The 23,638-nt window shown below is 45.5% G+C and overlaps 1 protein-coding gene across 1 annotated transcript in view; it reads right to left on the minus strand.

Annotated features, from left to right (window-relative positions):
* LOC138292459 (myomegalin-like) overlaps positions 1–23,638 on the minus strand; it is a 1,643,599-nt gene that overhangs the window by 1,408,089 nt on the left and 211,872 nt on the right. The window contains exon 7 of the mRNA XM_069231077.1: positions 4,043–4,237. Within this exon, the coding sequence (XP_069087178.1) occupies positions 4,043–4,237 (195 nt within the window). The remainder of the gene's footprint in view (positions 1–4,042; positions 4,238–23,638) is intronic.

Raw genomic sequence — 23,638 nt, forward strand, 5'->3', positions numbered from 1 at the left:
AGATCTGTGCGTAGACTGGCATGGAAAGTAAAGAACTGATGTCAGCGCACTGGGGTGGTGCCTATATACAACCGTGATGTCATCACGGCGACCACGATGCACACGGAGTCGACCAACGCCACCTGACTGCACGCATGGATACTCCTCGAAGAAAAATCTCCAGATCCAGTCTGACGCCTGGGGGAATTTCTAAGGTAAAGAACCTGCAACTAGAAGTCTCTATCAGATAAATGAGGCAGGCATGTAGAAGAGAGAAATATTGAAATGGTACTTGAAAGGGCAAATTCAGGGAAGGTGTAATAAGATAGGAGTTGGGCGCCTGATAGAAGCAAAGAAAAAAATGGCACCAGGAACGAACGAGGTAAGGAAGGAAGTACAACCAAAATTCTTTATAAGCATTGGAAAAAAGAGCCCCGTGATTTTTCACACAGAAAAAAAATCAACACTGAAAGTCACTAATTGGTTTATGTTTTTAACACTGTAAAACATCCCATCAGAAGTCACAACAAATAGAAATCTAAAACTGGAAAGCCTAAATATGCATTACTTCACCTCATTACAAAAGAACCTCATCCTATTTTGTAGAGTAGTCACAATTCTTATCTATAAAATGCAGGCAAGATTTATCAATGCAAACTGCACCTTGTATCTTAGCACAGATTGTAGACAGTCAAAAAGCTTGGGCTCCAGTTTAAGTAGATATGGCCAGGTACACATAGCATTCTTGCCACAGAAACTTCCTGATTTGCAGAATCTTCCTGTTTGTCCTCGCAGAAATGCATTCACTTGTGCACAAACCACAAATTGTGATTCAGTAACAAGTTACCAAATGGCAATTAGGTTTGTGACCCAATACCTATTCAGTATTTGGAAGGATCAAGTTCAGGGGGTCCCTTCCAAAGACCGAATTGAAATGAGAAGTCCAGTGGCAAGACTTTAATCTTTTACCACCTCCTCAATGGGGTGATAAGCCATTCACAAACAGGAATAAGTCCCCAAGGGACACCTCCCTCCTTTGTGATTGCTGACAAAAACTATTTTTATGGAACACATCCTGTATTCCTTTGAGGAAAAAGGGTTAATTTGAAAAAAATGCCTTATTTAAAAGCAATCACAGACATGGAGGTCTACTGGTCTCATCACGCAACCATCCGTGTGATGGCTGTGATTCCTAGTGGGTCGCAATTTGTGACCTACTTCATTAATATTCATGAGGTAGGTTGAATTGCGACCCACCATGAATCTGTAATATGCAAAATGACCTATTAGTACACAAGCTGGTCCAGAAACTACTACACTGGTCGCAAAAATACTGATTGCACATTGCAAGCAGAATTTTGCAACCAGTTCTTAGTACATCTAGCCAATAGTTCTATGACTGTTATAGTTGGTAAACTACACTAAGGTGAGCTTGTTGATCCTCATGTGCTGTTGGTCTCAGAGGCAGACATGTCACTAGATTCACAGGTATCATAACCTTCATTTTTTTTAAGGTTTCTGTACATTTATTAAGGTGAAGGATTTCAGTTAATTTCCAATAAAGCATCAGTAATAAATACTACATTTATAAGAGACAACCCTAAATTGAAGCAGGAAAAAAATGTATTAAAAGATGACGTGACAGACTATCCATAATCTCTAACCTGCCATGGTACTGGCAGCATCTTTGGGTTAAAGCAATTGCACTAAATGTTAGAAACATGTGGACTTTTAAAGAATGAAATCAGGGTTTGGAATTGCCCACAAAAATAACACCATGCTTTCATAATGCAGGATCTTACAAGCTATGTTCTTTGTATTTTTTATGCTGTTCACTTAATAAAATTAACTGTATGGAGGTGCCGAAGCAGCAAAGATTGTGTCTGCATACAATCATACAAATTTACATTCAAAAGAAAAGATTGCCCCATTCACCAAATACGTAAAGGGATTTTTTTCCATAGATAGGAACTAGTATATAAAATCAGACCTAGAAGAGATTTTGTGTAGAGGATAGTAAAACCTGGAATCCAGATAGTTTTTAGTTTTATTTGCCTAGAGTACGAGGATGCACACCTTAAAGACATTTGTAGACAGATGTCAATATCTTGAAACAGACCCTGGTTTTCACAGCTAATCAAAAAGAAAAATATTACTTACCCAGTAAGCATGTAGTGCTGTAGATTAACATGCTTAGCATAATCCTGCCATCTAGTGTTGCTTACTTACCTTTGCTTGCTTACCTTTGGTAACGCATTATCTGGTAGAGACTCTGCAGTTTCCTTACCTTTAACATTTCCAGGCGTCAGGTTGGAATCCTGAACTTTTGCTGAGCAATACCCTTGCGAGCACTGTAGGGTAGCATTGTTCAGATTCGCGTGGTGTCGTAGGAGCCGTCTGTGACATCATGGTCACCTATAAAGGCACCACCCAGGAGCACTTATGTCAGTACTTTTCCATAACCCTTCAATGCCGGAAGTGCAGCGCCATGGAAAGAACTGACAGTTTAGTCCGTGCGAAAAAAACTAGGGCCCTAAAAGGGACAAACCTAAACCCTCATAAATGAGTCTGCAGAGCGGAGAGGCATGTGTGGGTGTAAGGAATCGGAAGCTAAATAGAGTCTCTACCAGATAATGCATTACCAAAGGGCTGCAGACAAATTAGCATCAAACTTAAAAGTCCTGCAGGACAGAATGGGCAAAGTGCCTAGCTCTCCAAGCCTGACTGTCAAGGTAGTAGTATTTGGCACTGGAGCAGATGAAAAGTTCTTAAGTGATGCAGTCGACGTCCCACAATGGATGAAGGTTTGCAGACAGTCTGTGGAATGGAATAACCACAAACAAGCCTTGCCAAAGGCAAATGTCACTGTTGGTGAAAAAGTGGAGGTGCCCAAGACCAGCAAGGTCCAGAGGGACTCAACCCACCAAAGGGGGGTTGTCCCATGCGACCCTCAGCAGTGCAGAGAGTCCAAAGAAGAAGCAGCAGCCCCCACAGAAGACCCACAGGCAAGGAACCCAGGAGTCACAGAGAGGCCCACGCATCACACCTGAAGAGAGGTCCCACGTCACCGGAGAAGCACGCAGAGGGCCGTGCATCGCAAGGAAGAGTGCTGGGGCAGCAGGGAGCTTGAAGATTCCTTGGAGGGGGTGCCAACAAGCCTTGGAAGCTGCAAGAGACGCAGTGAAGAGGGGTACTGTCCTGCGTGTTAAGGCAAGGACCTACCTTCACCAAAGTTGGACAGCTGGCAGGGAGGACCAAGGGGACCACTCCAGACTACCATCCGTAATGCAAGATTCACGAAGCTCGAGAGGAGATCCACACAGACGGTCATTGTTGCAGTTGGTGCCTGCGGATGCAGGGAAGTGACTCCTTCACTCGAAGGGAGATTCCTTCTTGTGTAGACTGAAGACTTGCCACCCTTAGAGGATGCACAGCCAGGGAAATGTTGCAGTTGCTGGAAGTAGCCGGAGAAACAATGTTGCAGAGCAGAATCATCGCTGTAGCTGCAGGTTCCTGTGGAGTCCAGTTGGGGTTCCAGTGGCCAGAAGTCGAAGTCAACGTTGCAGAGGAGTCCTACTGGAGTCTTGCAAGATGAATCTGAGGAGCCACCCAAGAGGACGACCCTAAATAGCCCTGGAAAGGGAACTGGTCACCTAGCCAGGTGACCACCTATCAGGAGGGGGCTGTGACATTACATGTCTGACCTAGCCACTCAGATGCTCCCAGAGGCCCCTGTCCACCTGTGATTCAAGATGTAAGAATAAAGGGGCCATCTGGAGGAGATCTGGGCACCACCCCTGGGATGGTGAGGGACAGGGGAGTAGGACAACTTCCTCAGACTACCTTCTCCAAATTAATACACATGATGAACTAGCTTTCTTTTCAATCCTGGCATTTACTTTTGCAGTTGGGTTCACACAAAGTATTATGATACTTTAAATGTTAATAAATTATTTAAAAATAAACTAGCAAATTTACAATGGAAAGCTTTGAAATTAACAGGAAGGTCAGTTTTAAGAGTGCCATATCTTTGGAGGAAATGGGATAAGGTACAGGTACTTACTTTAGTTGTGAGATCTCTGGTGCTCACAGTTTTAAGAAGCTCTTGAATCTCCTTCTCGTGCTCAACAGCCTGCTGGTTTCTCTCGCTCAGAACGTCCTGCAGCATCTTCTCTTTGCTCTGCAGACAGAGCTGCAGCTTTTCCACCATTTTGCTGTTTTTCAGAGTGGTTTGGCTTAGCCAGCTTGTAGTTATATCCTGGAGAAAGTGAGGAAAATAAATCACAGAACAGCAAAGGAAAGAGCAGTGTAGAAGCCCAAGCAAAAGCCAAAGATTACTATGAGATGCTTTAAAAGAATTTTGCTAGGTTGGAAAACACTGAAGTAGTAGGAGCTTAAACATCTTCAACCTATTTTAAGATGTAGCTGATCCCCAAACACATTAAGGAACAAGTTACTTACCTTCGGTAGTGCCTTATCTGGCAGTGACAATATCTAGTTGCAGATTCCTTACCTTTGAATTCTCCTGAGGTGTCAGACTGGAACCAGAAGATTTTTGTGAGCTGTATCCCTGTGCACTGTAGGAGGCGTTGATCGGCTCCGCGTCCATCATCATTCTGGTCTGTGCCAGATATGACATTGCAGTTCCTATATAGGCACCACCCAGGTGCGCTGACATCAGTTTCTTTTTACAACTTTCCACACCAGAAGCTCAGAGCAATAAAGAAACTGACTACTGGTGTGTCAAAACAAAGACCCTGAAAGAGGAGTCCCTGCCCCTAGAAATCAGTTTGCACAGCAGGGAGGATAGGTGGGTCGATAAGGAATCTGCAACTAGGTATTGTCTCTATCAGATATGGTATTTAGTAACTTGTTCATCTGATAGAGACTTCTAGTTGCAGATTCCTTATCTTTGAATAGATACCATCCCCGGAGGTGGGTCTGAGAACCAAGTTCCTATTAGAAAGTCCTGCAAGACCGAACGGGCAAAATGCCCATCCCTGCAGACCTCACTGTCCAGGCAGTAGTGTTTGGTAAACATGTTCTGAGATGCTCACCTTGCCGTTAGACAGATATCAAGGACTGGAACTCATGCTAATGCAGTGGTCACAGCTTTACTTGGGAATAATGAGCGTGGAAACCCTCAAGGGGTAGACGTTTGGCCATTGTGTAGCAGATCTTAATGCAGAGTACAACCCTTCTGGAGATGGCCCATTTCTTCACTGCCCGCACCTTCTTCGAACCCATATAACCTACAAAGAGTTAGTCACTCAACGATAAATCTTTTGTACAATTAAGGTAGAACGCCAACTCTTTTTTGGGGTCCAGGCAGAGGAGTCTTTCCTCTTCCTTAGAAGGATGAGTGGGTGCATAAAAAGTAGGCAAGGTGATGGACTAGCCTACATGAAAGAGGGTAACCACTTTTGGCAGAAAGGAGGCCCTAGTGCGAAGCACCACTTTGTCAGGATAGATGGAAAGGTAGGGTGGCTTAGATGACAATGCCTGCAGCTCACTCATCCTGCCGGGAGATGTAATGACCACAAGGAAGGCAGTTTTCAAAGTGAGAAGCCTGGAGGATAATTGTGGAGCGGCTTGAAATGAGCGCACATCAGAAACGTTAAAACCAAATTCAGTTCTCATCAAGTCATAATCAATGGGGATGGAGGATAGAGATGCGTAAGACCTTTGAAGAACCTATGAAAAACAAAGAAGGTTGATCAGGCAACCTTAAAAAAAAAACAGAAATAGACAAATAACCTTTAAGAGTGGCCATAGCAGGGCCCTGCTGGGCCAGGTAAAGGATAAACAACAGAAGCTCTGAGAGAGTGGCAGAAAGTGGTCAACAGACTTGTTTGTGCTTCATGCCACAAATGTCTTTCAACTACAGGCATTTACCATTTTGGTGGAGGGACGCCTGGCTCCCAAGGTTACGTTACATACTTCATAATGAAAGTCAAAAGCTGTCAACTGTCGCCGCTCAATCGGCACGCTAGAAGGCGAAGAGTGGACAGGTTCAGGTGCAGAACTCTTTCCTGCTGCTGCGACAGAAGATCCTTCCAAAGGGGCAGACTGATCAGAAATTCAATGGACATGCTCAGCAGCTCGGGATACCACACTCTCCGTGCCCAGTCCGGAGCCACAAGGATTACTTGGGCCTGGCCATTCATAATCTTCTTGAGAACTCTAGGGAAAAGTGGTCTGGGCAGAAAGGCCTACAGGAAGCCTGAGTTTCACTCATGACGAAAAGCGTCTCCAAGCAATTGCTGCCTTGGAAACTCCAATGAGCAAAACTGCTGAGATTGTGTGTTCTCTGCAGAGGTGAACAGATCTAACCAACGCTCTCTCCGCTGCTGAAAAACCTTGTGACACATCAGGATGGAGACGCCAACCATGATCAGCTAAGCATTTTGGAGTGAGCTTATCTGCCCTAGTGTTCAGAGATACCACCAGATGCTGAACCACCAGGGATATGCCCTGCTGTTCCAGTCACGTCCAGAGGCGCAAAGCCTCTTGACAAAGGGTCCAGGAACCCAGCCTGCCCTGCTTGTTGCAGTACCACATGGCAGTGGTGTTGTCCATGAACACCTGCACCACCTTACCCTTGACAGAGGGAAGAAATGTGTTCAGTGCTAGCCACATTGCACAGAGCTCCAACGGGTTGATGTGGAGTCTGATCTCCACTTCTCCTAGATGGTAGCCCTAACCCAGGAGTGACGCATCTGTCACCTCTGTCAGATCTAGTTAGGGAAGGGAGAGGGATCTGCCTCTGACCCAATTGCAGAAATCCAGGATAGAGGCTGAAACATCATAGCCTGAATATCTGGGACTCAGCACTCGGTAGGATAAGCCGAAACTACAAAGTGTCCACAACAGCTCAGATGAAGGAGTGTCTGAAAGGGAGCGGGGTGTGACTTCAGCACGTTTATAGTCAATCTCCGCCAATGCAGGAGGTCCACTGTAGTCTGGAGGTGTGAGATGACAGCCTAGGGTGAGCCCGCCTTCAACAGCCAGTCGTCGAGATAGGGCAAGACTGAAACCCCAATTCTCCACGGATGAGCCACAACCACCACCATCCCCTTGGTGAACACACAAAGGGGGTTGGTGAAGCCCAAGAGGAGCATGGTGAACTGAAAGTGGTCGTGGCCTACTGTGGACAGCAAGTACCGTCTGAGGAGACAACTCCATCAACTCACCCATCTTTCGGACCTCTAGAGAGGTGGTCAAGGAGAGGTTTACTCTCTGCTTCCTGGTCCTCATCAGTAAAGATCAGCATGGTTACATCAGTCCTGTCACAGAAACGCTTTAGGCAGTTCATACGGATCACCTACTTGGGTGTCCTGCTAGTGCCCAGGACTACAAAGTAGGTGACCTCACTTTTCTTTTCAAGGAACGTGTAAGGACCACTCCACCTGTCTTTAAATACCCTTAGAGCCACAGGTTCCAGAACCCACACCTTCTGGCCTGGCTTGAACTCCACCAGTGCAGCTTTTTGGTCATACCACTGCTTCTGGAGCTGTTGACTGGCTTCAAAGGTTTTTGGATGCTTTCTCTATGTAGTCTGCCATCCTAGAAAGAAATCCTAGTACATAGTTCACCACATCTAGCTTAGATTCACAGAGAGGTCTATCCCAACCCTCTTTCACAAGAGCAAGTGGTCCCCTAACAGGATGGCCACACAGAAGTTCAAAGGGGGAAAACCCTACTCCCGTCTGAGGCACCTCCCTGAAGGCGAAAAGCAGGCATGGCAAAAGGACATCCTATCGCCTCTTGATCTTTTCAGGGCATCCTTCAATGTCTTGTTGAACCTATCAACAAGTCTATTGGTTTGTGGATGGTAAGGTGTGGTGCACTTGTAAATCACCCCAAACTTATTCCACATGTGCTTCAGGGTAAGCTGACAGGAAGATGGCACCTCTGTCAGAAACCACTTCCTTAGGAAATCTTACTCAGGTAAACATATCAATGAAATCTTTGGCTACTGGAGGGGCTGTAGTAGCCATAAGGGGAATCGCTTCAGGATACCTGATTGCATGATTCACTACTACCAGTATATACTGGTTTCCTAAGGCTGTGGGTGGTTCAAGTGGACCCATCATGTCTACACAAACACTTTCAAAGGGAACACCAACTGGTGGTAATTGAATTAGGGAGGCCTTTTGGTGGCCACCTGCGTTACCACTGACTTTGCAGGTGACACAAGAGCTGCGAAACTCCTTTACCTAGAAATGGCTCACTAGCATATCCCAGGTTTTAGTTTTGCCCAGATGCCTAGCTAGAGGATGTCATGGGCTAGTGTGAGGATGAATTCCATGAACTGTTGAGGCACTATCACTAGCCTTGTGGCACCAGGTTTGGGTTCTCTGGCCTAAGTGTATAAGAGCGCCTGCTCCCAACAGACCCTTGGGAGCCATGATATCTCTGTTCTCCTGGGCCTTCAAGAGTAGGACAGGTTCTCTGTCCTTGGCACAGATGTTCCCTAGAAAGACCCCTTGGGCCCAAGAGCTCAACCTGATAAGGTTCAAGTTCCATGAGCTCAATTCCCTCTGGAGTGGATGAGTCATCTTCCAGGGAAGAGGGGTACTGAGGTTTTTGCTGTTTAGAAGCTGGTCCCCCAGTCTTCTTGCCCTTTCTCTTGGAAGTTTGGGCCATTATTCCTGGCTCCAAAAGGAAAATGTTACTTATCCAGTAGACATCTTTTCGCAGCCTGTAGTGCTGTAGATTCACATGCTTTGCATAAGTCCACCATGTAGTGTTGGGCTGGGAGTGTTTCAAGTTGTTTTTCTTCTAAGAATATTTTTGAGTCACAAAATCGAATGACTCCTCCTCTCAGTGATACTGTGCATGGGCATTGAGTCCTTTGTTAGATTGTTTTCCCACAGGTGGGTGAAGTAAAGAGTTTATATACATATACATAAGTAGATATTAAGTAAGAGAGATGTCCATGCAATATATGTACATATTTACAGTACGTTGTACTACAATGACCACAGGCTTCCGGGGAGGAGGGAGGGCGCATGTGAATCTACAGCACTACATGCCACGAACAGATGTCTACTGGATAAGTTACATTTTCCATTCAATGCCATGAGTAGCTGTAGATACACATGCTTTGCATAGACTGTAAAGCAGTCCCCTCCCAAGAAAGCGGTGGCAAGCCTGTAGGAGTTGGAGTAGATTGAAATAATGTCCTAAGTACTACATGTCCAATATTTGGCGAGCTAAAACATCTACCCAGTAGTGTTTAGTAAATGTGTGTGGTGTAGACCATGTAGCAGCTTTACAGAGATCTGCTATTGGAATATTCCCTAAAAAGGGAATAGAAGCACCTTTTTTTCCTGGTAGAGTGTGCTTTAGGAGCTACTGATTTTTGGCTTTAAGAAAGGAAGTTTGAATACACTTAACTATCCATCTAGCTAATTCATGTTTTTGAATTTGGATTATTTTTGTGAGGTTCTGAAAAAGTTACAAATAGCTGTTTTAATTTCCTAAAGCTTTTTGTCCTGTCAATGTAATACATAAGAGCTATTTAACATTCAGTGTATGTAGAACTCTTTCAGTAACAGAGTCTGGTTGTGGAAAGAAAACTGGTAATTCCACTGATTATTTTTTCTTTATGTATTTGGAAGAAATGTTCTTCTAGAGTGAACACTTGAATCTCGCTAACTCTTCTTAAAGAAGGTATGGCTACTAAAAAAGCAACTTTCCTATTAAGATTCCATACAGGAGCTGGAGAAACTCTGAGTGGAATGACACTCTTAAGGCCCTCGATAAATGCTTTGATGACAGGAATTCTAAATATCGAAACATGTTGTCTGTTTTGGAGGTAAGCAGCTATAGCCGCTAAAGGAAGCCTAATGCTTTGCACTACCCTCTGATAAGCCTAACTGCTTGACCACACTATAAAAAAAGAGAGCATTAGTATTATCTACTTTAGCCTCTGGGGAACCACTGGACTCTGTGAAAACTAGATCCCATTTTGATATAGTATATACAGAGTCAGCTTCCTAAATTGGTGGATCAGCGGTGGGGTATATGACTTTGCATTTCCTGGACTACTCAGCCAATACCTGATCACACAACCAAATTCCAAAATTGCCTTAAGAAACTGATTTTTGAATTTGGTAATTTTTTCTAAATGTTTAAAAGTCCTCCTATGGCCTTGGCTAAGACCCTTTAGCATTTCTTTTTAGACTTAAAAAATATTTTAAGCTAAGGGCAAGTTCCTAAAAGTAATACCCAACTTTAGTAACATAATGAGCAGCTCAGAGGAAATGGCTGTGGAACTCAACCTCCTCCTTACCTCTATATACAGATGGAAGAGTAAAGGTCCCTCTGCAAGCTAAAAAATATTAGAACAGGTTCCAACCCTACCAAGGTCAAGCTCTAGGAGGTCTTGGTAAAGTACACAAGGGACCGCCCTGTTGAGGAGGAAGACCTACCCAAAGATAGGGAGGGTGTAAGAGCTGAGGAGAATGAACTCCCCACTCCTCACCTAACTAGGGAAATCAGGACCCCAAGGCCCTTATCTCCAAGGATAGTGCTCACATGATCGGGTTCTTCCACAGGGGAGTCCAGTTCTTCTGGGAACACAGACGGCAGCCTCAATGAAGAGGTCCTCCTTTTAGCAAGGAGGGCCAGAAGATTAGCTTTGGAGCAAAAACCCCTAGCTATACAAAGGGAGATGGCAGAAATGGGCTTAACACCCATTTATGGTGGCAGCAACATAAGCAGGGTCAGAGAGAATACGGATATCCTAAATAATCCCAAAAGGGATTGTCTCAAAATATGAAGAAGGTGATGATATCATCAAATGGTTCACTGCTTTAGAACCTGTGCAACCATACAACTAAACAGATCTCACTGGGGAGCTCTCCTTTGGGAATTGTTTGCTGGTAAGTGTAGGGATAGACTCCTCATACTCACTGGTGCAGGTGCTGAATCCTACAATCACATGGAGACTACCCTGACTGAGGGCTTTGAATTCATCACTGAGGAGTATAGAATTAGGTTCAGGGGGGCTCACAAAACTTTAAGCCAGTCCTGGGTTGATTTTGTAGACTACTCAGTGAAAACACTAGATGGCTGGATAACTTATAGTGGAGTGCTGGACTATGATGGGCTTTATAATTTGTTTATGAAGGAACATCTTTTAAGAAACTGCGTCAAAGACAAACTGCATCAATATCTGGTAGACCTGGGTCCAATTTCTCCCCAAGAATTGGGAAAGAAGGCAGACCATTCGGTCAAGACAAGGGTGACCAAGACTTCCATTGGGGGTGATCAAAAGAAAGTGGTCACAAAGCCTTTTCAAGGGAAGGGTGGTGAGACACCTAAGGACAAAAGTAGAGACTTCACAAGGGCCCACAAACCTGCATAGGAGGGTGGGCCCCAAGCCTCTTCACAGTCCACAAATTGGTATAAGGGTAAAAACTTTGAGCCCAAGAAGGCCTGGTGTCACAGCTGTAAACAGCATGAACACCAAACTGGAGACTTGGCCTGTCTCAACAAATCCCCCTAGCACTGCTCCAGTTAGTACTGGTGGATTGATCCCACCTGGAGCCAGTCTCCAGGTGGGATCAACATTGTGCCCAGAGCAAATCAGGGTCCACACCGAAGCTACTCTAGTCTCTGAGGGTGGGGTGGATATAGCCACACTTGCTGTCTGGCCGCCTAACATCCAAAAATACAGGCAGCACCTCTTAATTAATGGGACAAAAGTAGAAGCCCTGGTGCCAGTGTCACCATGGTGACAGAGAAAAATGCTGACAATGTAACTAAGGTCCATCCCATGGCTATGGTGCCTTTACAATGGGGAAGGGTTACTGGCCTGAAACAGTAGTGGTCTCTTCGGCAATCCCGGTGGAACACTTGCTAGGGAATGATCTGGAGTCATTAGCTTGGGTTGGGGTAGAGCTCAAAACCTGTGCAGCCATGCTGGGAATCCCTGAACTGGCGTGTGTGAAAACAAGAGCACAAACCAGATCTCAGGGTGAAAAAGAAGTGTTGGAGCCTGGAATAATGGCCCAACCTTCCAAGAGAAAAGGCAAGAGTACTGGGGTACCAGCCAGAAGCAAAACCTCTTTTCTCAGGATGATTTTCTCAGGATGATATCTTACCCCTTGTGGGAACTGAGTCCATGGAGCTGGATCCTTACCAGGTAGAGCTCCTAGACCCGCTGTCAAGGGACCAGCTGTGCCATGGAGAGAAGACTTACCCCACACTTGCCTCTGAGGCAGCAAGCAGCTGCACAGGAAAAGGAAGATGCCAGTGGCTCCCACAGAGTCTATTGGGAAGATGGACTGTGGCCAGAGACCCCAAACCTGGTGCAACCAAGAAAGAGGCAGTGCCTCAGCAGTTTAGGGAGTTTATCCTAACTTTGGCCCATGACATCCCACTAGCTGGGCATTTGGGACAAATCAAAACATGGAGTAGGCATGGCAATCACTTCTATTTGCCCAATATGTCCCAGAAGGTCAAGGAGTTTTGCAGATCCTCTGTCACCTGCCAAGCCAGTGGTAAGGCAGGTGGCCACCTAAAGGTCCCCCTCATTCCACTTCCTGTGGTGGTGGTTCCCTTTGAAATGGCAGGTGTGGACATTGTGGGTCCACTTGAGCCATCCACAGCCTCAGGGAACCAGTACATACTGGTAGTAGTGGATCATGCTACCAGATACTCTGAAGCAATTCCCCTTAAGTCTACTACAGCTCCTGCAGTAGCCTGGCCCTGATTGGTATTTTTTCCCAGAGTGGGGTTTCATAAGGAGGTGGTTTCTGACAGAGGTACAAACTTTATGTCGGCTTACCTAAAACACATGTGGAACAAGTGTGGGGTGACTTACCAATTTACCACACCATACCATCCACAAACCAATGCACTTGTTGAGAGATTCAACAAGACATTGAAGGGCATGCTCATGGGGCTCCCTCAAAACTCAAAAGGAGATGGGCAGTCCCCCTGCCATGTCTGCTTTTCACTTACGGAGAGGTGCCTCAGAAGGGAGTAGGGTTTCCCCCTTTGAACTTCTGCTTGGCCAACCTGTAAGGGGGCCATTGGCACTAGTAAAAGAATGCTGGGAGAGGCCTCTCAATGAGCCTAAACAAGATGTGGTGGGCTATGTGCTTGGCCTCCGCTCAAGGATGGCAGAGTACATAGAAAAGGCATCCAAAAAACTTGAGGCCAGCCAACAGCTCCAGAAGCAGTTGCTTAACCGAAAGGCTGCACTGCTAGAATTCAAACCAGGGCAGAAGGTCTGGGTCCTGGAGCCTGTGGCTCCCAGGGCACTTCAGGACAGATGGGGTGACTCTTGGAGAAAAAGATTGAGGTCAGCAACAAAGCCTGCACTGGGTGGAGGTGCTTCTCACCTCCCCCTGCAGGAACTGTAACACCTGGCAGGGAGCCTCAAAGGTACAGCAACCCAGGGCATCCCAGCTAGTGGAGGTCCCGGCCCCTCCGGACATCGCCCCTACGTTTGGCGGCAAGTCTGGAGGAGATAATGAGGAAAACAAGGAGGAGTCACCTACCAGTCAGGACAGCCCCTAAGGTGCCCTGAACTGAGGTGACCCCTCCCTTTAGAAATCCTCCATCTTGATTTTGGAGGATTACCCCCAATAGGAATAGGGATGTGCCCTCCCCCCCCTCAGGGAGGAGGTACATAGAGGGTGTAGCCACCCTCCAGGGCAGTAGCCAGTAGCTACTGCCCCCCAGACCTAAACACCCCCTTAAATTCAGTATTTAGGGGCGACCCTGAACCCAGGAAATCAGATTCCTGCAATCTACAACAAGAGGACCTGAAAGTCCTGCAGAGACGACAACTGACTTGGCCCCAGCCCTACCGGCCTGTCTCCAGACTCAAAGAACCTGCACAGCGATGCATCCAGCGGGACCAGCAACCTCTGAGGGCTCACAGGACTGACCTGCACCTGAAGGACCAAGACCCTCCCGAGGACAGCGGCTCTGTCCTCAAAACAGCAACAAAATTGCAACAAAGAAGCAACTTTAAAGAGACTCTCACGTCCTGCCTTCCTGGGCGACTCCAACGACGTGGACACCCTGAGTCGCCCTCCCTGCACCCCCACAGCGACACCTGCAGAGAGGATCCGGAGGCTTCCCCTGACCGCGACTGCCTGGTAACAAAGGAACTCGACACCTCGACCAAGCACTACACCCGCAGCTCCCGGGACCGAGAGGAACCACCTACCAGTGCATGAATGACCAGCAGGCGGCCCTCATCCTAGCCCAGTCGGTGGCAGGTCCGAGAAGCCCCCCTGTGCCCTGCCTGCATCGCCAGAGTGACTCCCGGGTCCCTCCATTGATTTCTACAGCAAGCCAGACACTTACTTTGCACACTGCACCCGGCCGCCCCTGTGCCTCTGAGGGTGTGTTCTGTGTGCTTGTATGTGTCCCCCAGTGCTCTACAAAACCCCCCTGGTCTGCTACATGAGGACGGAGGTACTCACCTGCTAGCAGACTGGAACTGGAGCACCCCTGTTTTCCATAGGCGCCTATGTGTTTTGGGCCCTCCTTTGACCTCTGCACCTGACTGGCCCTGTGTTGCTGGTGCTGTGGCTTTGGGGTTGCCTTGAACCCCCAACGGTGCGCTGCCTATGCCCAGGAGACTGACTGTGTAGGTGCTTTACTTACCTGAAAAATTAATCAATACCTACCTCCCCCAGCAACTGTTGATTTTTTCAGTGTCCCCTTTCAAAATAGCTATTTGCCATTTTAACTAAAACTGTGTGTACTGCTGTTTTAAATCAAAGTTCCATACTTACCCGTGTGAAGCACCTTGCATTTTATGTACTTACCTCAAATTTGAATCTTGTGGTTCTAAAAATACATTAAGAAAATATATTTTTCTATATAAAAATCTATTGGCCTGGAGTAATTCTTTGAGTGTGTGTTCCTCATTTATTGCCTGTGTGTGTGTGTGTGTGTGTGTGTGTGTAACAAATGCTTAACACTACCCTCTGATAAGCCTACTGCTCGACCACACTACCACAAAATAGAGCATTAGTATTATCTAATTTTGCCACTATCAACCTCTAAGGGGAACCTTTGGACTCTGTGCACACTATCTCTCACTTTGAGATAGTATATACAGAGACAACTTCCTACAGAAGGGCTCTGAGAGTATGTATAGATTGAGAGACCTGAGATCTAGAATTGGTCTTAATGAACCGTCCAGGAAGTAAAGTGAATAAACTTCGGATCCTGGTTGAAATATAGGTACTGGTTCTGCAGCCCTCTGAGATGAAGGGACTGTGCCTCCTCCTTCAACAGAGTGAGATGGTCTTGAAAGAGTTTGTAGGAACAAGGGGGGAATGTTTGGTGGAGTGGAGACGAGTTCCAGACAATAGTCATGTTGGATAATTGATAGAACTCACTGGTCTGTACTGATGCAGTACCATTGTGAATACAAATTTACCAGTCTTCCTCACACAGGAGATGTATGCGTGGTGAGGATTTTTAAGAAGTCACTGTTTTGTTGAAGCAGGGGAACCTGTGGGAGCAGATGCTTTCCCTCTTTCTCTATTATTAGATCCTCTGTTAGGGCCTCTGAATGAACCTCTGGTATATAAATGTAAGCCCTGTTTCTGTTATGAGGTGGATGGTTCTGTACCTGATGGTTTCAACCCACCTCTAAATTGTGGCCTACGAAAAGTGCTTCTAGAGGGAGTGGTGTATAGTGCACCCATAGCCTTAGCTGTCTCTGAATCCTTTTTGAGCTTCTCTATGGTGGTGTCCACCTCCAGTCCAAATAAGTGCTGGTTACCAAAGGGCATGTTCAAGACAGCTTGCTCTAATTCAGGTTTAAAACCTGAATATCTTAACCAAGCATACCTCCTAATCACCACACTAGTGTTGACCCCTCTTGCTGCTGTGTCAGCTGCGTCTGTAGCACATCTAATAGCATTATTAGATATAGCTTGTCCCTCTGTTACTATTTGTTGCCCTCTTTCCTGATGTTCCGGTGGAAGATACTGTAAAAGCTCTTCCATCTCGTCTCAGTGGGCCCTTTCGTACTTTGCCAGGAGTGCTTGGAATTTACAATCCTCAAGTGATTTGCAGCCTGGGAAGCTACTCTTTTTCCTGCTGCATCTAAAGTTTTGCTTTCTTCATCTGGAGGAGGAGCATCTCCTGTAGACTGACTATTAGCCTGTTTTCTTGCCGCACTCACAGCTATAGAGTCAGGTGGTAATTGAGTCCTAATAAAAACTGGATCAGAAGGTGCAGGTTAGTACTTTTTATCAACCCTAAGTGTAATGATCCTAGCCTTAACGAGTTCTTTAAAAATGTCTGACGCATGTCTAAGCATGTCTGGAAGCATGGGGAGGCATTGGTACTCCTTATGTGTGGATGTCAATGTACTGAACAAGAAATCCTCTTGGGATCTGTATGCAGCTGAACATTGTGATACGCAGTTACCCTAGCTATCTCCTGATTATAGGCAGTGATATCTTTAGGTGGTGATGGTCTCACTGGGTAAAGATCTGGATGATTATAAACAATGGGAACAGGATCATATAGATCTCATGGATCTTTATCTTGTTGAACATCACTTATGTTATATCCCTATGAGGTGATGCTGACTATATGTGTGGAGAAAACTGTGTAGAATGTGTAGGTGAGGGTGGTGATGGTGGGGTAGAAGGAAGGAAAGGAGAATGAGGTGGTGAAGTCTGAGGTTGTGGTGTAGCCTTTTCCTTTTCTTTATAGACTTAATTTGGTGGAGGCCCAGCGTCCAAAGTCTCTTGAAAAGTCAGCTTTCATTTAATGGTTACAGGAGAAGAAGCAATGATCCTTCCCGTTTCGTTCTGTATATGAATTTTGCGCTGTTTACCGTCCATAACCTCTAAAACAGGCTCTATTGTAGATGACTTCTCCGTAGCTGTAGTATACTTGCTACTGATGATTTTCGATTCCAAAAGGTTTCGATACAGAATGTTTGACTTGGACCGAAAATATTGGTTCCAAACGTGGTATTGATTTTTTCGTCTCCAAAATGGAACTGTTCGATTTTCAGCTTGATACCAAAACAGATGTAGCAGTCTGTTTGGTCGGTGCAGAATGCACTTTTGTCTTGGGTGTTCTTGGGTGTAGATCCCAAAGGTTGGTCATCCGGATGCCTTTTACAGCTCCGACCATGGCCCGTAGGCAGTGGAGTACCGATGCAGGAGTCTTTTCAACTGTCTTCGATTGGTGCGAAGGGGCTGAGGTACTCACCCACTGCACCAGTGGTATAGACTGGCTGTCGACATCAGAATCTTGATCCGAGTCTTTAATTGAGAAGGATGTGCATTGTCCGACCTCTTCCTGCACATGCTCTTCTCCAAAGATGTTGAGTGTGTTGTCTGTTGATTTGGACGTCATCTCTAACTGACGCACTCTTCGGTCGCAGAGAGTCTTTTTTGATCGGTATGATCTACAGGCGTTGCAGGCCTCTTCTCTGTGATCTGGAGACAGCAACAGATTACACACCAAATGCTGGTTGCAGTATGGAAATTTGGCGTGCCACTGAGGACAGAATAGAAATGGAGTTCTTTCCATCAGCCTGACATCAAAGTAATCCCAAGAAGGGAAAGGCACCCCTCAGAGCGTGAAATCGACCGAGATGACCTAAATTGGATCAACTATAAGAATAGAAAACGCAATCCAAACTATAGCAACGTTTATAGAAAAGGTAGAATAAAGTTCAGAAGTACTGAACTGAGATCTACTGGAATAAGAGGAAACTCATCCAAACCCAACGGCAGAAGGACAACAATCCAAGAAAGGACTCAATGCCCACGTGCAGTATCACTGAGAGGAGGAGTCATTCAATCTTGTAACTTGAAAATATTCTTTGAAGAAAAACAATTTGTAACAATCCGAGCCTAACACTAGATTGGCGACTTATGCAAAGATGTTTATCTACAGCTACACATGCCATCGAACCTTCTTTATCACCCTGTGCTTCGCTCCGTGCCCTGGATTTCACACACACCACTTCAGGGATTACCAGCATGGCTTTTGAGTTCTACTTCAGCCCATGGAAAGGATTCAGGTCATTCCCTAGCAGACATTCAACTGGGATTGCAGAAGAGACCACTTCCTATTTTAGGCAAGTAACCCCTTCCCCATCACCATAGGTCACCATAGCCATGGGATGGACCTTAGCTACATTATCAGCATTGGTAACTAGATATGTTTGTCCAGCTAAGTACTGTCCTGGGGAAAACAGTTTCTCTGTCACCATGGTGACACTGGTACCTGTATACCTCAGGGCTTTTACTCTAGTCCCATTATTCAAGGGATGCTGTCTGTATTTGTTCATGTTAGCGGGCCAGAAAGCAGGAGAGGCAACATCTACCCCACCCTCAGAGACCAAAATAAAGTGTGGACCTTGATTTTCTCTGGGCACACTGTAGATCCCACCTTGAGACTGGCTATACCAGTGCTAGTTAGTGCAGTAGTAGGGGGATTCCTTTTGGGACAGGCCAAATCTCTAGATTGGCATCCGTTCTGTTTACAGTTGAAACACTAGACCTTTTTGAGATCAAAGTTTTTACCCTTTGTACTCACAAGAGGATTGTGAAGAGGCTCAGGACCCACCCTTCTGAACAGGTTTTTCGGGGCCTGTAAAAGACTCTTTACTTTTATCCTTAGGTGTCTCACCACCATTCCCTGGGAGGCTTAGTAGCCCATTTCTTTTGGCCTCCCCCAGTGGAAGTATTGGTCACCCTAGTCTTGACCCAATGGTTTGCCTTCTTTCCTAATTCTTGGGGAGAAATAGGATCTAGGTCTACCAGCTATTGATGCAACATTTCATTACTGCAATTACTTAATATGTATTATTTCATAAACAAATGATAAAGCCCATCAGAATCATGCACCTTACGTTCAGTTAACAAACCATCTAGTGTTTTCACTGGGTAGTCTATGAAGTCAACCCAGGACTGGCTTGAGGTTTTGTGAGCCCCCCTGAACCTAATTCTATACTCTTTAGTGGTGAGTACAAAGCCCTCAATCATGGTAGCTTTCATGAGGTCATAGGACTCAGCATCTGCTCCAGTGCGTATGAGGAGTCTATCCCTACACTTACCAGTAAACAATTCCCAAAGGCAAACTCCCCAGTAAGACCGTTTCACCTTCCTCATTCCACAGGCCCGTTCAAAGGCTGTGAACCACTTGGTTATGTCATTACCATCCTCATATTTGGGGACAATCCCTTTTGAGATTTTAGAGTCACAAGATTGCTCTCTGCCCAAGGGGCTGCCCCCCCCAAACAAAACACACACATACACCAATCCCTGGTGCCAAAGTGGTTTCTGCCCCCCCAGGGGCAGATTGGTCTAAGTGAAATAGGTCAATCTGTCCCCAAGGGGAGCAGAAATGGCCCAAAATAATTTTTGCCCCCAGGGGAACGACCCTTACCGGAGGGGTCGCTCCCCTTGCAGGAAATTGGCGCAAAATGACGCAGGGGGCAGAAACTAGTAATGTTATCCACTTACCACGAAGTAAAGGTTGCACCAAAGAGAAAGATGGATGTGTATGTGGAAGCAGGTGTCCTTCAGATCCAAGGGGTCATGAAATCGCCTTGCTACAGGAGTGTGGTAACATCCCTTAGGGTTGTCATATGGCAAACGTTCAATTGGATGCATTTATTAAGGGGCCTCAGGTCAAGTATTGGTCTGAGAGTGTAATCTTTTTTGAGAATTAAAAAGTATACAAATTACGCCTCTTCGCCATGGTGTTGCAAAGGCACTGGATCTATTGCCCTTTTGAGCAGGAACTCACGTACTTCTTGAAGGAGGTAGCGATGTTCCACGCTTAAGGTGTGTGCATGGGGGGGAATGCTTAGTGGAGTTGAGAGAAGCTCTAGACAATATCCCTGTAGATGATGTCCAGAACCCAGCAGTCTGAGGTGATGTCTTCCCAATTTGGAAGAAACTCCTGTAATCTCCTCACAACAGGTGACGTGGGATGGTGGGGATGAGTGGCTAGTCAGTCCTTGAATATAGAGGCTCTGTTTGTATGGCCCTATTGTTGCTACCATGATACTGTGTGTAGCCCCTACCCCCTTGCTGATACTATGAATGTTGCAGGCCTTGATATAACTGAGGCTGTTCTGGGGAAGTAGCCCCTGTACTACTTTCTATGAAAGGAGTCCCAAATGCTCTTGACTATTTCTGTGTCTTTCCTAATTCTTTCTAACATTTGATCCATGTGTGGACCAAAGAGATGCTCACCATCAATGAGGAGATTAATGAGGTGTTCCAGCACCTCTGGCTTAAAACCAGAAATATGGAGCCATAAGTGCATATATAGAACTACAGAGGTGTTAACCTCTTTGGCTACTGTATCAGTGGCATCCAATGTACACCGAATAGTCGCATTCTAAACAATTTTGCCTTCTGCAACAATTACTTCCACCTCCTCCTTAACTGTTTTCGGAGGTGCTGTAGCAACCCCTCCATCTCCTCTCATTGTACCATGAGAAGAAACCCACTGAGTTAGCAATCTGTCCATGTGTGACAATTGCAACCACTAATCTTTTTCCTGCCCCCTCAATTCGCATGCTTGCTTATCTGCGGGGAATCCACAGTGACCTGTGCAGTGGCCTGTTTACGACTATGTGCATCACTGAAGAGTGTGGAGAAAGATGGCTTTTGATGTAAGTAAGTTCTAAGGGAGAATGTTTATACTTTTACTCTGCTCTTGGGGTAACTACCTGGGTCCTGGCATGCTTTTTTAAGGTGTCTGTGGCAGTCTTCAGCATCACCTTAGGCATGGGAAGGAACTGAATAGAGCATTCCAATCTTGAGAGTCTTTCCATGAGGAAGTCCTCTTCTTGGGAGATGGTGTACATATTTACCTAGTGGTCGGATGACCCCCGCCCATGGTATATAACTGTCATCCTGAGGAGAGACCCTGAGTGGAACTGGTTCATGGTCTGGGTCTGCTGGAATATCTAATTCATAATCCATCCATGAGTCTTGTGTAGGTTGAGGACAACACAGTGGTTAATAATCCTTGGGTGGGGAGTCTGGGGGGGATGGACTGGGGCTGCCTGTATCTGATTATGATTGAGTAGACCCTGGTAGGGAATGTGAAGTAAATGACAGAGGTGGAGGTGAAGGCACATCTTGTGGAGGTATTGGTGGAGACAAAGCTCTGTCAGGAGTGTGACTGGTGGTCACATTTCTGAACTTCCTGGGTTGTGGTGGAGGCTCTGAAGGGTTCTCCCTCAATAGTGCACCTCCTCTTCTTTGGTAAACACTTTAAGGCTTTTCGGTCCTTGGAAGTGATTTTCCCCATTTGACGATGAATAAAAATGCTCTTTTGCCTTTCATCAGTTTCTTACTGCAGTATGTCCAGGACTGGTCTCTGAAATTATATAGGGCCAACAGCGAACTACAGACTTGGATCCAATGTCATTTTTGGCATCAACAGTGGCTTGACTGCTGTTTTTGGGGCCGATAGTGGTTTTGACATCATAGGTTACATCGGTGCCAATAAAGCCTTCAGCTTTATAGAGTGTTTTGGTGCCAGAGGGTCGAATGGAGATGAGGGTCTTGTTTGAGTCCTGCTTCAGCTCTGATGCCTTACCCTGGTGCTGACCAGAGTCCGAAGGCTGAGGAGGACCTGTGGGTAGTTCAGACTTATGTCCAGAGCTGGATGTCTCTCTCAGGGGCAGTGCTCTGCCACTATGTGTGGCCTCTTCTGAGACTTGTGGAGCTTCGGATCAGGTGTACTTACAGACTTAGGAGTGACCTTCATTTGAGGGCAGGTAGCAGTAAATGGGGCATGGTCTTCTTTCTGGTGCCCAAATGCCAGAGTTGTATACTGCTGGGCTGGTGCGCAGGCAAGTTTTGTGATTCAACATTGCACCCCGCTACTTCATCTGCACCGAGGGGGTCCACATCAGTGAAATGTTGGGCATGACATCCAGGGATTGCTGCTGTGTGGTTATATGTGCCCAACATCAATCTTTTCACTACCGGATGTACATTCCATTACTCTGAATATGCCGCTCATTCTTTGGAATGAAAAGAGGGAAAGCAAAGCATTGGCAATTGGGAAACATTGTCTTCTCCTGCTGAACCCAAGGTGCCAAGCAAAAAACAAGGAAAACTAATAGAGATGCCAATAAAATGTTTCTCTCAAGGGTGGGAATCAAAGGTTGTACAGTGTGGATCCAAAGAAGAGTTCGGAAGCTCTGTCAGTACACACCCAAACTCCATGGCAGAGAAAAGCAATCTAACAATGTAGTCGTAGCTCACTGCAAGCTAAGGAAGGAGTCAAGTACTACTGTGTGACTTGAAAATACTTCTTCAAACAGAAACAACTTATAGCTTCCAAGCCAAACACTACAGCCACACATGCTACAAACAATTATTTCTTATCCACAATTAGATCAGCAATAGATTCACATTCTTGAATCAGAATTACAAGCAATAAACATTACATACAATGTTCATAAGAAGTGGTAGCTGGGTAACTGCGCTCATGTTAATGAAAAGGGTGTGAAGGACTCACAGGCAGTAGAGCTAGGTAACTATATGCTGACTCTTCCATCTGCCTATGTCAAAACTAGCTATTCTTGGATACAGGGCAGATGTAGCCAGCACACTTTTGAGTTGGCTGTAATGTTTCTTGTAAGAGGCTCATTACTTTTGACATACCAAAAGTGTTACACTCTGAGATCAATCTGGCAATACCCTTCTGCCTAGGTGACTGAAGAGAACAAAATAATTGTCCAAAAGCTGAAAATTCGCAGTTCTAGCAATAGAAAATGACAAAATACTAGATATCTAATGAATGCGGAGATCTCTCAGCTGAAGAAGTAAAATTTACAAAGAATATCAGAAGAAAAATGGGTTAACTGAAATGAAAGTCTGAAGACATCTTGGAACAATTATCCTCGACCGTACAACCGTAAAGGCCTAAATTGTGCTGTGCATGCATATGTTATGCACATCCAGCACTATATAAGCACCCAGCAGTTTATACTAGTGAGCAGGGATGCACTTTAATTGAACTGCATGTCCATTATGTTTTCAAGAAACAGCGGTCAGACACTAAGTGACATGGTGATTAATCGGTCCTCACTACAGGATCACATATGCCGTGCCCCCACCAGGATGCAAATTGTTTGCTGGCTATGATCAGTGGTGATACTTTGGGCATGCCACAGTACTTTTCAAGCATATTTTTATCTTGTAAATTCCAGTGCTCGGCTCTACATTCCAATTTGAACAAACTAGTTTCTTCTGACCTATATCTTGATACACCTGCATTCCCCTTATGGAAATCACTACATATACTTCGAAAGAGTTTTACTGAGTCAGTCTGGCAGACTGACTCAAGTACTGATGATAACCCATTTATCTATCTGGTACAAAATGCTATCTAAGCAGAACTGTTTTAATAATTATATTGAGCATACAGCCTGCTTGCAGATAGAGTAAACTGTAATATGCTAATTGTGCATTTGTATCACTTTCGCCTGAGCACCAAGCATATTTTTACACCTCACTATCACTTAGGCACTTGTACACTGCTTTTGGAATACATTTTGTATCTATGAGCTGCTGTTTATCTGTTATCTATTAGGGACCCCTGTTTCTTGAAAACATTGGTAATTTACAAAGGTACCCATGGATCCCAGGGTTACCTT

The sequence above is a fragment of the Pleurodeles waltl genome, chromosome 4_2 (assembly GCF_031143425.1).
Source record: "Pleurodeles waltl isolate 20211129_DDA chromosome 4_2, aPleWal1.hap1.20221129, whole genome shotgun sequence".
Lineage (NCBI taxonomy): Eukaryota > Metazoa > Chordata > Amphibia > Caudata > Salamandridae > Pleurodeles > Pleurodeles waltl.